At 37.9% G+C, this 12,005-nt stretch overlaps 1 protein-coding gene across 2 annotated transcripts in view; it reads right to left on the minus strand.

Moving 5' to 3' along the window:
• Positions 1-10,648, minus strand: part of elmo3 (engulfment and cell motility 3) — a 22,753-nt gene extending 12,105 nt beyond the window's left edge. The window contains exons 1-10 of one of the 2 annotated variants that reach the window (XM_037682694.1): positions 10,571-10,648; positions 6,229-6,269; positions 6,049-6,121; positions 5,045-5,095; positions 3,791-3,960; positions 3,432-3,531; positions 3,203-3,352; positions 2,679-2,789; positions 1,390-1,440; positions 1,153-1,275 (exon numbers count right to left, since the gene is read on the minus strand). In XM_037682694.1, the coding sequence (XP_037538622.1) occupies positions 1,153-1,275; positions 1,390-1,440; positions 2,679-2,789; positions 3,203-3,352; positions 3,432-3,531; positions 3,791-3,960; positions 5,045-5,095; positions 6,049-6,121; positions 6,229-6,269; positions 10,571-10,648 (948 nt within the window). Of the gene's footprint in view, positions 1-1,152; positions 1,276-1,389; positions 1,441-2,678; positions 2,790-3,200; positions 3,353-3,431; positions 3,532-3,790; positions 3,961-5,044; positions 5,096-6,048; positions 6,122-6,228; positions 6,270-10,570 lie in introns of both variants that reach the window. The other variant, XM_037682695.1, reaches the window with a different exon arrangement.
• Positions 10,649-12,005: the final 1,357 nt, after the last annotated feature.

Raw genomic sequence — 12,005 nt, forward strand, 5'->3', positions numbered from 1 at the left:
ATATATACATATACATATATATACATATATACATATACATATATATACATATATACATATACATATATATATACATATACATATACATATATATATATACATATACATTACTACTATTCCTACTTCGCGGTTTTTCACTTATCGTAGGTCTTCAGGGAATGGATCCCCCGCGATAAACGAGGGACTACTGTAGTGCCCTGAATAGTGAATGAACCATGTAGCGCTGTTCAGAAATTAAATACGGTATTTAATGTTTTTTTATTATGGAGAGCCCTAGAAACCGGTCCAGTGGTTCAGTAAAAGTGGTGCACACTAAATCTGTGGAAATAGACCACAATGCATTGCGGTCCGAGTCGACATAGCAGGTGAGGCTAACGCTAACAGTCACAGCTCATCATTATACTTTTTATCAAATTCTGTGAAAATGCCCTTAATTAATATTATTATTATTTAATCATTATTATTATTATTAATGGATGGATGGATGGACGGACGGATGGGATGAGTGCAGCTGTAAAATAAATTTATATTTACATGTGGAATAAGAGAAGAAAAATTATAACTTATTTGTTTTTGTAAAAATAAACACTACATTTTTACATACTTTTCAAAGTACTTTATTTTCAAATGCTACAAGAAACATTTAATTTTACGCCATGCTTTCTTTAAGAAGCTGATTTAAGGATTTTTATGTTGACTATATGAGTGTCATTAAAATAAAATGTTTATTTATATATTTTTAATATGTTTACCAGGTGAGTTGGTAGACAGTCGGTGACTATCAGGACTCTGGCGGGTTTGTCAAACTGATTTTAATTCAGATTTTAGCGGGGATAAATTTACTTTAAAGATTTTAATGAGCACCACGGACTGAAAATAGAGGAAATATATTTTAAAGTCTCCACAGGAAGAATAAACACAACAAAATCCGTCCAGTTTGGATAAAAAAAAAAAAGATGAAAATCAAAGTGATTCAGCAAGAAAAATATAAAATAAAAATTGGATCAAGTTTTATACCATATTATCATTTGTTACTATAGGAAATGGCTAACTTTCAGCTTTTAACAATAAAGACACAGCTTCAGAAATTAAACTCTTTGCCGCCTGAGCTGTAAAAACAAAGAAGTGTAGGACATGAACAGAAGTTCTCACCTGGCTGTAACAGTCCAGCGGCATCCTCATACGATCCTCCAAATGATTTAATGTAACGGACTGTAGGACATAAAGGTAGTGGGCCATCTCATCCTGGACTAACCCAGAACTCAGGATAATGTTCTGGAACAAAGAAAAACATTTTTCATTACATTGAAATATTTCACAACTTTTAAATTATGTTAGTAATAATAATAAAAATAACTTTTTTTAATGAAATATCAAAAAATAATTCACCTTAAAGATGTACTGGCGGAGATTCTTCTTATTCAGGAATGCAAACATTTCCTGGAAACAAGTGCAAGGAAGAAGAAATCGGATGTTAACGGAGGTGCAGAGACACATTTCTGACACCGGGTGGCGCTACAAGGTCAGTGGCAGGAGCGTGAGGAACTTTGACCTCTGCCATGGTACAGCCATCTCTGACTCAACCGCTTTTGTTCACAGCTAGTGTGCTGATAAGAAGGATGGATCTGTTGACCTGCTGTAAGGCTTTATGTGAGTAACACGGAGAGATGGACAGAAAGGAAACGGAGCCATGAATGAAGGAACTGTTGCTGAATAAACATGGCTGTCTGTAGGAAATCTGAGACGGAGGGGAAATGAACAGTACCGACCGTGGCTGTATACTCTTATCTGTACAGAAAGTAGGAATAAAAACATTATAAAGGTTAAGTAATGAGTGAAGTTATCCTTGTTATTTATTAACAAATACAATTCCTGCCTTATGGAAACTACACTGTAGTTGTTTGTGAATAAACTAGAAAGCCAGCAATTGTATTATGAAAAGAATAAGTCATCTAATAAGAAAAAAAAATCAGCTCTGTGACATGTTTTTATGATCTTCAAATAGAAAAATGAACTGATTTCATTTTTTAAAGTACTCTTATGTCACAAAGTTGAACTACGAATGATTCGCTGTGACATAAACTGCAGACTGAAAAACACCAGGGTTTCTGCAAGTTTCAGTAAGTTCAATGTAAGACGACCTTTTAGAAACCATCATGATTCAAATTTAAAGATTCACGTGGATTACAACAAATAAACGTAGCAGTTTAAGAACAGAGCAACTGGATTGTTTCGCAGGGAAAGCTGAACTTTAAAGTAAATTCCTGCAGATGAAGCTGCTGCATGATGGGACTTTAAGTTTTGTTACAGCGTAAAAACACCTGAAATCTAGAAAGAACTACAACACAGAGCAAATGCGTTAAAAAGAAAGGTGATAGAGGAAGAAAACTAATGACTGTAACTAAATGCATTTTAAGTCCTAAAACGAAAAATCTGGACATATTTAAGACTTGAGGCCTAAAATTAAGATGATTAATTTTAAAACTTGTGATTTTTCATGGCCCTGCTGAAACCATGTAAAGTATCAGATGATGACAGTAGCACACACTGCTACCAGGAAGCAACCAACCCCTGCAAGAAGCCAAATACCTGCTCGTCAGCATGCTTGGAAGTTCTGACTGAAGAGAAAACTGATAAAAAAAAGTTCAGAAGAACAAAAAAAGAAACGGAAGCAGCACCTGTCTGTCTGAATCCCCCGCTGTCTGCAGTAAGGCCATCAGCAGGGCCATGGCTTTGGTTTGTATCTGCTGGTTTGTCCTAAAAAATAAATAAAAAAGTTGAAAAACAACCTTTAGTTCTCAGACATCTATGACATATGTCTGTAAAATCTTGAAGGGATAAAGGTACATAGCTTAAGTATCTAAAAACTTCCTGTTACAGTAAGTGCTAATTATTATCGGACAGCAATCTGTCAAGAAAGAGGTGCCACGTTCAAAATAACTTTCCATTCATCAGATTAGAAACAATTTTAAAGAATCATCTTCCTTTTATATTTTCTTCAGCGTTCATCAGACTAAAAGGGCCTGCTTGAACAAAAGACCCTTTAATACATTAAAGCGTGACGGGAAGTTTATCTTTATAATATCAGGAAAATAATTGAAGGTAAAAAAATAAAATGTTCCTTAAATAATTGCAACTCGTTTTTAAATGCTCAATGGTTTTATGACTGGACTGAGATATTCCCAGGTTTTTGTACTTACACCTGTAAGTGAGCGATAAGTCTCTCCATGGTGACTTCCTGTTTGACCTGTACGAACAGGCTGTGGCTGCTCAGTACCATGCTCTCCAGGATGTCCAGGGACACCTGTTGAATTGATTCATCCGTCACCTTGGCGTTGACGAAGCTGGCGATCTGAGAGGACAAATAAAAAAGTAGAAACATCAATGAAAATAAAACTAAGACAAAAGAGAAAAAGCAGCAGTTGAACAACCTTCTTAATGAAGATAGAAGAGAGGTTCTCCCACGAAACAATCCCATGGTCCATCAGCTCCATGAAACCAGTGAGTGTGTGCATCATGATCAAGTTATTCCTGAATGAGGAGGACACCAAAGCACAAAGATTAGAAAGTATTATTCATTTAGAAAACTGCAGAAACGCCAACAACGTTCAGATTGATTTAGTTGTGTTACGCTCCAATTACATAAAACTTCACTGAAATTAAACAAAGATTTGTGGCAAATTGGAGAAAATAATTGTACCACAAGAAAGAAATAGAGTTTCAATCAACACATATGTTTGCTCAGCTGAATATGAAGCAAAATGACCCTCAGTCAACACATAATACTCACTCGTTAGAGTCTTCTACTATTTTAACCAAAACGAGGTGTCCGTCTCGGCTGATGAACTCCTGAGCGAACGTCACGTCTCTGGAAACGTTCGCCAACTCCTTCAGCGAATCACAGCGCACGCCTGCGTCCGAGCTCTGGATGCCCTTGAACAAGTCTTCTGCACAGCGACCCTGAGTACACCAGCATTTAAGAAACACACATACACAAACATACAATCAATCATATATATATATATATATATATATATATATATATATATATATATATAAAAAACAGTGGTGTTTACAAGTTTGTATGTTTTCTTTATGTTTACATATGACCTTCAAAAATTTTAATTTACGTCCCACTAACAGGAAAAACAATAATGTGGTCTTTTATTCATTAAAGAAAGTAATATGCAAGTCCTGCAACTTGGAGAAATTTATTTCATTTGATTCAAAGAACAGTAATGGTAAATGGACTGTGCTTATATAGTCTTTTTAATCTAATCAAGATATTTAAAGCGCTTTACAACAATCTGTGTCCTCATTCACCTCCACACACACACATTCATACAGCACTCTACTACATCTCTACAGAGCTAATCTGAATCTGTCGAAACTAATCAGGGCTTTAGATCACATTCATACACTGATGGGACACACATTGGAGGCAATGAGGGGCTCAGTGTCTTGCCCAGGGACGCTTCAACATGTGACTGCTGGTGGAATCGAACCCCTAACTTTCCCATTGGAGGACGACTGCTCTAACAACTCAGCCACAGCCGCCACCAGAATTAGAATAAGAAGAATTTAATAATTTGAGCTGCTTGCTTTAGGTCTCTCTGCAACATTTATAACCAGTAAAGGACAATAATTTAACTACTGGTAAGCTCTTCCTGAAATAAAATCAACATTAACTTCTTGTTGCATCTCATCTTGCTGACAGAATATTGAACATTGAAGCCAATGAACAGAGATTAATTTAACTGACAAATGAAATGGCACGTTCCTGCACTGTCTGCTGGAAACGATGGCATCCCTGTGTGACAAATGAACAAAATAGCGCTCCTCCGCTGTTAACAGCAGAAATACCAGATCGTCTAACTCCTCCATCATCATCTGAAAATAGACATCCACTCTGAAAGCCACACTGTCTGTGATGGTTCAGAATGTTAACGATGAAAAAAACATTGACTTATAGTCCGGAAAATACGATACATGCAATGAGCTAAACACAACAGGAATCTATGAAGGTGGAGGTGACAACACTCACCGGGGCCTTGGTCAGACGCAGAATGCAGCCGTTCTTAATGTCCAGACGATTCTAGACACACACAAAAACAAAACACCAATCTCAGCATCACTTAGGTTAAATTACAAGGTAGACGAGGCAAACAACACAAACACTAACACCACAGAATTACAGCGTGCAGAGACGGAGAAGAAGATCAGTTTAAGGTTCCTGACATAAACACAAAGACCCAAACTCTGGCAAACACAGTCACATATAAACTAATGGGTTATGATAACTTATTACAGCTAGTTTAAAAAAAATAAAAAATAAAAACAGTTTTATCTGTTTTGAGCATCAGAATGTAACTCCATGTTGGGGATAAATAATAACTATTTTAGTCAGAATTAAATGGAAGTAATTTAAAGAAACAACATTTGGTCAAAAGACCTTTAGTTTGAAAAGAGAGAAGTTAAATTGTTGCCATTTCTATATGCTAAAATGAAAACATGGCAACATTTCAAAGGAGGCTCGAACAAAGAATCTTTGTTGAAAAATTAGAAAAGAGAATTCCTGGAGGCACCGCTGTTGAAATCTGGAAATAATCCCAGTCGTTATTAATCTGCATGTAATCCAGTCAAACGTTCCACACGCTCATCAAGACGCTGCTCCTAAACTAAAACATCTGTATTTAACGACAAACTCACTTCAGTGCCCGAACGTTAAAATCCTTTGAGCGAGTTTCAAAGATGTAAATAATCTTCAGCTGTTTTTTCCTCCTTTGTCCAACAGAGCTTTTTGAAAACATCTGTAATATTTTGTGAGCTAATTTCTTCTACGTTTGGAATCAGTGGAAACGGAAAAAGAGCGACTCTGGAATCCACAGTCTTAAACAGAAATTTAAAATTCTCTCAGCTTTAACATATTTGAGGAAATTATTCATTTCTGTTGCTCAAGGACGTCAAAACTCTTAAGACATTTCAAAGGTGGACTCTGTGATACCGAATTAAAAAACAAGTGTTTATTTGTGTAAACGTGCGACTGACCGATTCGGTGATGTACATCTGAACTCCGTCGGCATACTGCAGAGCGTAGTTGTCAGGACCTGGGAGGTTCCAGCTGCACACACAGATAATCACATTGGAGAAAATCAATCGACTGAAAACGATGTCCAACATCAGTTAGAATGAAAAAAAACAACCAAACCAGACAAACCTTTAACTTACCCATCACACACCTCCTTAATCACAGCTGACAGAGGCTTTTTCTGCACAGACACAACAAATCCCAGTCAGAAACATTTAAATGAGAAATGGACTGTACTCGTAAAGCACCAAGCTACTCAAAGCTCTTCACAACACAATGTGTGCACTCATTCATCCATCCATCCACGCACTTTTATGCAAACTGCATACTGGTGGAATCGAACCTGCGACTTTCTTGTTGGAGGATGACTGCTCTAACCACTCATCCACGGCTGCCATTCCTTGAAGGAATGCACATCGCCCATCGCCTTTCACGCCAGCGTTTTAGACTAAGAACATCTTATGATAGAACTTGGAGTTGTAATCATTTTAGACAAACCTTGAAAATAACGTCCTGCGGAATGATATAATATGTGTTATATATATGACCGTCAGCTATCGACACATATCATTTTAGCTACATTTCTGTAAAATTGCCCGAGTTATGACCTTTTCTGTGGTTGGCTGTGGCAGCCATTGTGACTCGGATTGATTTCAAAAGTTAACATGTTGTAGATGTACGTCCAAGGATTACTTTCTGAGAGCTTCATTAAAACTTGTCCAGTGGTTCATGAAATATTTTGGTATTAGACAAAATATGAACACACATTTCAGTGATGGATAATAAAAAAACAAAACACAAAACAAGAACACACACATGCTGCTTACATAAGTGTTGTAACAAGGCTTTACCATTCAAGTTTTTTCTTCCGTCAGTCTTCAGTAATGACATGTTGTTTTGGAATAACGACACCACAGATATTCACGCTGGCTGGAAACCTTGTTTGCTACAGAGAGGAAATCCTTGCCCTCCCAAACACATTATATGCTGCACAGAACCCTCGGTGCCAGGATCCCATTCAGCATGTAAATAAAAGCCAGACTGCTTCCATGTCTGACTCTCAGCTATGCTGTTATTAGTGGTCAGTGCGGCGGTTATACAGTCAAAATGTGTTCAGGTTCTGCGGTAGACCCGGTGGACGCTCTGTTATTAGTGGAGGCCAACAGGGTCAACCAGTCAGATGAGTCTGCTGAAAAGGTTCGAGCCAGTGGAGGATTTTTCAAAATTGGTTGTGTTCTAAATTAATCTTATTTGAACGGAGAACATGCACTGCAACTAAAACATGGGGATTCCCTTACGATCGCTAAAATGGAACGAGTTAAAAATGCTGATGAATGTCCGAGAAGTTAAACCGAATGTAAATTTACGATGGTCTTCTCAACTTGAAGCACTCATTTCCTAAAGCCTTCAGTGGATTTTCTAAAAAAAAAATTGCAAATCACAGAAAGTGACGTTGTGCAGACACACACAAACACACACCAGTTTTATTGTTCCAACTCATTTGCAGTGTCTTGCACAAGGAAGTACAACTTCCTCAAAGTTTCTGGGAAATAAGTGGAAAACTTCCCCACGATCACAAGAAGCATCTGGTCATCTGTAGCACAGCAGGTAGGACTCCATGCTAACTCACACCGAGCTCCGGGGTGTAAATATTATGGATATTCATACTGACAAGCTCTGACATTATCAAATATGCCTCGATAACATCATCACTAGCAGCCAGTGGAGTCTGAAGCATCACAGATGCGAGCAGACTGTTGTGCAATTGGACAAAACATTTGTAACGATCGCTTCAAATCTAACAGACTGCAGTCATTAAATGTGGGTCTTACATTATGATTCTGTGTTTATTGACAACAATGTAAACAAAAACAAACTTGTTTTCAGGAAAATATGAAAAAAAAAAATGCTTAAAAAGTTCAAAGCTCAGTGCTACTATTGACCATCATCAGTCGTTTTTCCAATTACTGTTTTTTTTTTTGTCTTAAACTCTAGAAAATTATAGTGTATAAAGTCTTAATAATAGATTTATGAGCCCAAACAGAAAAAACATTGACTCTATATAGTGTCCATTAAATATTGTGATTTCTAAAAATCAACACTGGCTGCTAAAAAACACATGTCTACATAAATCTTTTTTACTTCAATTCTTTTTAAAAACACATTTTCTGACTGGTAGTAGGGAATAAAAAGGGCTTGATTTGTGAAGTTGACACTGGTGTCTTCATGAAAAACATCTACAACTCTAATTTAGGTAAAACCCCAAAAAATAAAATAAATAGTTCTTTTGGCAAACGATTATGAAACATACGTAAGAGGGAACTTTGCAATAAATATTCTAATATAAAACAATTTAAAATAATGTCTATCTCAATTCATTTAAAAATTCAAATGTTTAGAGTTTTATTTATATTAAAATAAATATAAAATAAGTATAATTAACAATGCAGGACTCTGCAGTAGGACTTCATAGGATTAGGAATAGACGAGCTTCATATGTGGGTAAATAAAAATGATTTAACAAACCTAGTCTGTAATTAAAGTCACGTTTGACAGCCACCAGGCAGCGACGCTGCCGAGCTGTTTTTAATATTTTACGCCAAAAAAACGGAACCAAACCTCTGATAAGTAGGTGGAGATCAAAACCTTTTCAAGGCCACAAAATTACCCAAAAACTTTTTAAAAAAGCATGAAAATGAGTGCAACACATGTGCACGAGAACATGCACATTTGTAGCCCAAACCTTCCTATTACTGGTAACATCATACAGCTAAGCTTGTTCTAAAACAATTAATGAAACGAGCCATGTGTACGTGCGTGTGTATTAAAGCAACAATTTAAATGTTTAAATGGTCAGAAAATAAAAGCTAAATTCACTGAACATGTTTTCTGTTGTGTGGTTAAACAAAAAGGTTAACACTGTGTGGTATGAGCTGTTCTGCTGCTACAGGAGGTTTCAGTTGAGCCTGCCCCTCACTGCTGATCGAAAACAGAAAACCCACTGATGTAACACGAACATGCATCGCTCTGGTGTCACCGTCTGTAGAACTGTGGTCGTCTTCACCAACAGAGTGTGACAAATATGTTTAGAAAACGGCATCTTTTGTGAAACTGCAGCGACAAAGCCGAGTTCTGGATGACTTTTATGAAGCTGAAACTAAACTGCTGAGGTTAACACAATCAAAACAAAAGTTAAAATTAGCCAAACAAAAACTTAAGTCGAAACTGAGCGAAACAACAGCTAACAACTAAGATCAGCAAAACAAAAGTTAAATCCTAAAAACAGTAGCTAAAAGCCTAATACAAAGCACGTAAATTAAATTAGATTTCTAAAAGCACACTTTGCAAGGATTTGAAAAATTCTCAATTCATTTCAATGAGAGAAAATAAAATGTAAAATTAAATATTTCAAAAAAGTTAAAAGGTTACAAAAACCAAAAGTCATAAATCTAACGAGGTTGAGTCAGGTCCTCTGGAAAGATTCTTCTTTGGTGAAACGTTTCGTCTTTTGTCCAAAAGACTTCTTCAGACTAAGGAGCTGCAACAAACTCAAGGGCCCTGCATAAACAGTGGAAATCGGATCTCATTGTTGCAGTTGTGTGATGAAAATAGCGTCATTTTTTTATTTGTTGCGCTCGAACATTCAGCTGAACTACTCTTAAAAACACATTAAATTAGTCAAATGGCCCAAAACTCCTGGATGGAGGTCGTGCAGACATCGTGTATGGAGGAGTCTGTCTGCTGAAAAGTGTGGCACTTTCTTCATGATAGATTTGTGGCCAAACGGAGGATGCAGGGATGGATGGAGACTATGGGGGGGAAGAAACCTGTGAGGTGATGTATACTGTAGCGGGAGGTGTTTCCCAGGAGCTCTACGTCTGTGTCTTGTGGACTTTGAAAGGTGTGTGCTAAAACGAATGTCCCGCCGCAACCAGGTGACTGCGAGTCAACTGTTTGGCTTCAGAAGAAGTATGCCAGGACCTTGACTCCTCTCTCAAACCAACGTTCTTTTCCGTCATGTCTTCATTCCTGAAAGAGTGACCTCTGGCCTGCAGATGAGTGTAGACAGCAGAATCCTGGCCTGATGATGCTGCTCTTCTGTGCCGGTCCATCCTTTTGGCCAGTGGCTATTTAGTTTCCACGATGTAAGACTGATCACCCTCCTGACACTGAACAACATACACAATATTACTCTTGTTTGTGCTGGGAGACTGAATCTTTGGGATGAACCAGTCTTTGCTGTAATGCATTTTAGGGTTTAAAAGCCACGGGATGTCATGTTTAGAAAATAAACATCTCAGTTTCTCTGAAACTCCTGCAACATACAGAATGACCACTGGTCTGGGTCTGGTTGGGTCCTCTTTTTTGCTTGAAAGCTGGCTGATAATTAAAGATGACTTAATTTGATCATATTTTATATAAGTTTGAGAAGAAGATTAAACCCTTTGAGACTTGTATGTGCACCTTTCTGAGCGTACTCACCTGGTCCAGCTGTATGAGCTGGGGGTAGGCCCCAGGCATCTGGATGGCTATTTTAACTATGTCCTTCTGCTGCGGCATGTTGGCCCCTTTCAGCTCCACCTCAGAGTAGCTGTTGACAAAACAAACAGAAAACAGTCAAAGTCACAACACGCTGATCTCTAGAGAGAGATGTCAAATCTTTCAATCAGTTTCTGCATCTTTTAGTGAAATTTTAGGAAACACTGACAAAAGAAATGAAGCCCCTGTTGCCCGCCGCCTTTCATGCGAGGTCACGGAGACGTCACGCTCAGACTGAACTACTAACAAATCAAATTCTAGCTCATTATCTGTAAAACTGACTGAGTTACAGCCATTTTCTGAGAGGTTCGTTAAAATCTCTCCAATGGTCCATGAAAGTTTTGCTAACAGACATGGCCAAAAACATTATCGGTCTACCTTCACCTTTTGGCAGCAGGCAATAAAAACTCAGTATCAGTTTGATTAAAAAGAAGAGTTTATAAAACACAGCGAGCTGCTCTGACTTCAGAATGATCAAACCAACTAGGCCTGTCACGATAACAAATTTTTCTGGGCTACTAATTGTCTCAGAAATTATTGTGATAAACGATAATATTGTTTGAACGTTGACAATAATTAGTAGATATTATCAAGTTTAAGAAGAAATGTTGTACAATTTGTTTTGGGTGTAGTACCTTTTTTGACCACCGGATGGCAGTATAAGACTATTTGAACCGAAGGATGGATAATGAGGGAGCGAGCAGCGTGTCTCTTTATGAAAAATAGGAGGGAAGCCCCTTGACGTGACATGGGCTGTCTCTTCCTTTTTCGGTTCTCAAAATGGCGGACGCTCAGTGTGGTTTGAGCTCTTTAGCATAGCATTTTTCGCACAAAGCTTTTAATAAAAAAATAAGTAAACAAGTTCTCAGCTTCATTTTGCAGAGAAAAACAACTTTTTACACGAAGGCACGGATTTCAACCGTGAATTTTGGAGCTTCGACAAGACGGAGGGTTTATCCCGAGGTCAGCCTGTTAGCTTAGCTCGTAGCTTAGCTTCTCAGCAAAGCTGTTTTTAACGATCCAAAAACACGATTTTGAACGGTTAAAACAGATTTTAAAGAGAAAAGAAAAAGGGAGGGGACAGTGAATAGCACCGGATTTGAGCCTTTTGTCATACAGTGTCTTCAGTAGTCCAGGGGCCTTTCTGGGTGGAGTTTGCATGTTCTCTCCGTGCATGCGTGGGTTTTCTCCGGGTACTCCGGTTTCCTCCCACAGACCAAAAACATGCATGTTAGGCTGATTAGTAACTCTAAATTGTCCCTAGGTGTGAGTGAGAGAGTGAATGGTTGTTTGTCTCGTTTGTCTCTATGTGTCCCTGTGATGGACTTGCGACCCGTCCAGGATGTACCCCGCCCCTCGCACAGTGATTGCTGGACAT

The sequence above is a fragment of the Nematolebias whitei genome, chromosome 10, assembly GCF_014905685.2.
Source record: "Nematolebias whitei isolate Nwh7 chromosome 10, NemWhi1, whole genome shotgun sequence".
Classification (NCBI taxonomy): domain Eukaryota; kingdom Metazoa; phylum Chordata; class Actinopteri; order Cyprinodontiformes; family Rivulidae; genus Nematolebias; species Nematolebias whitei.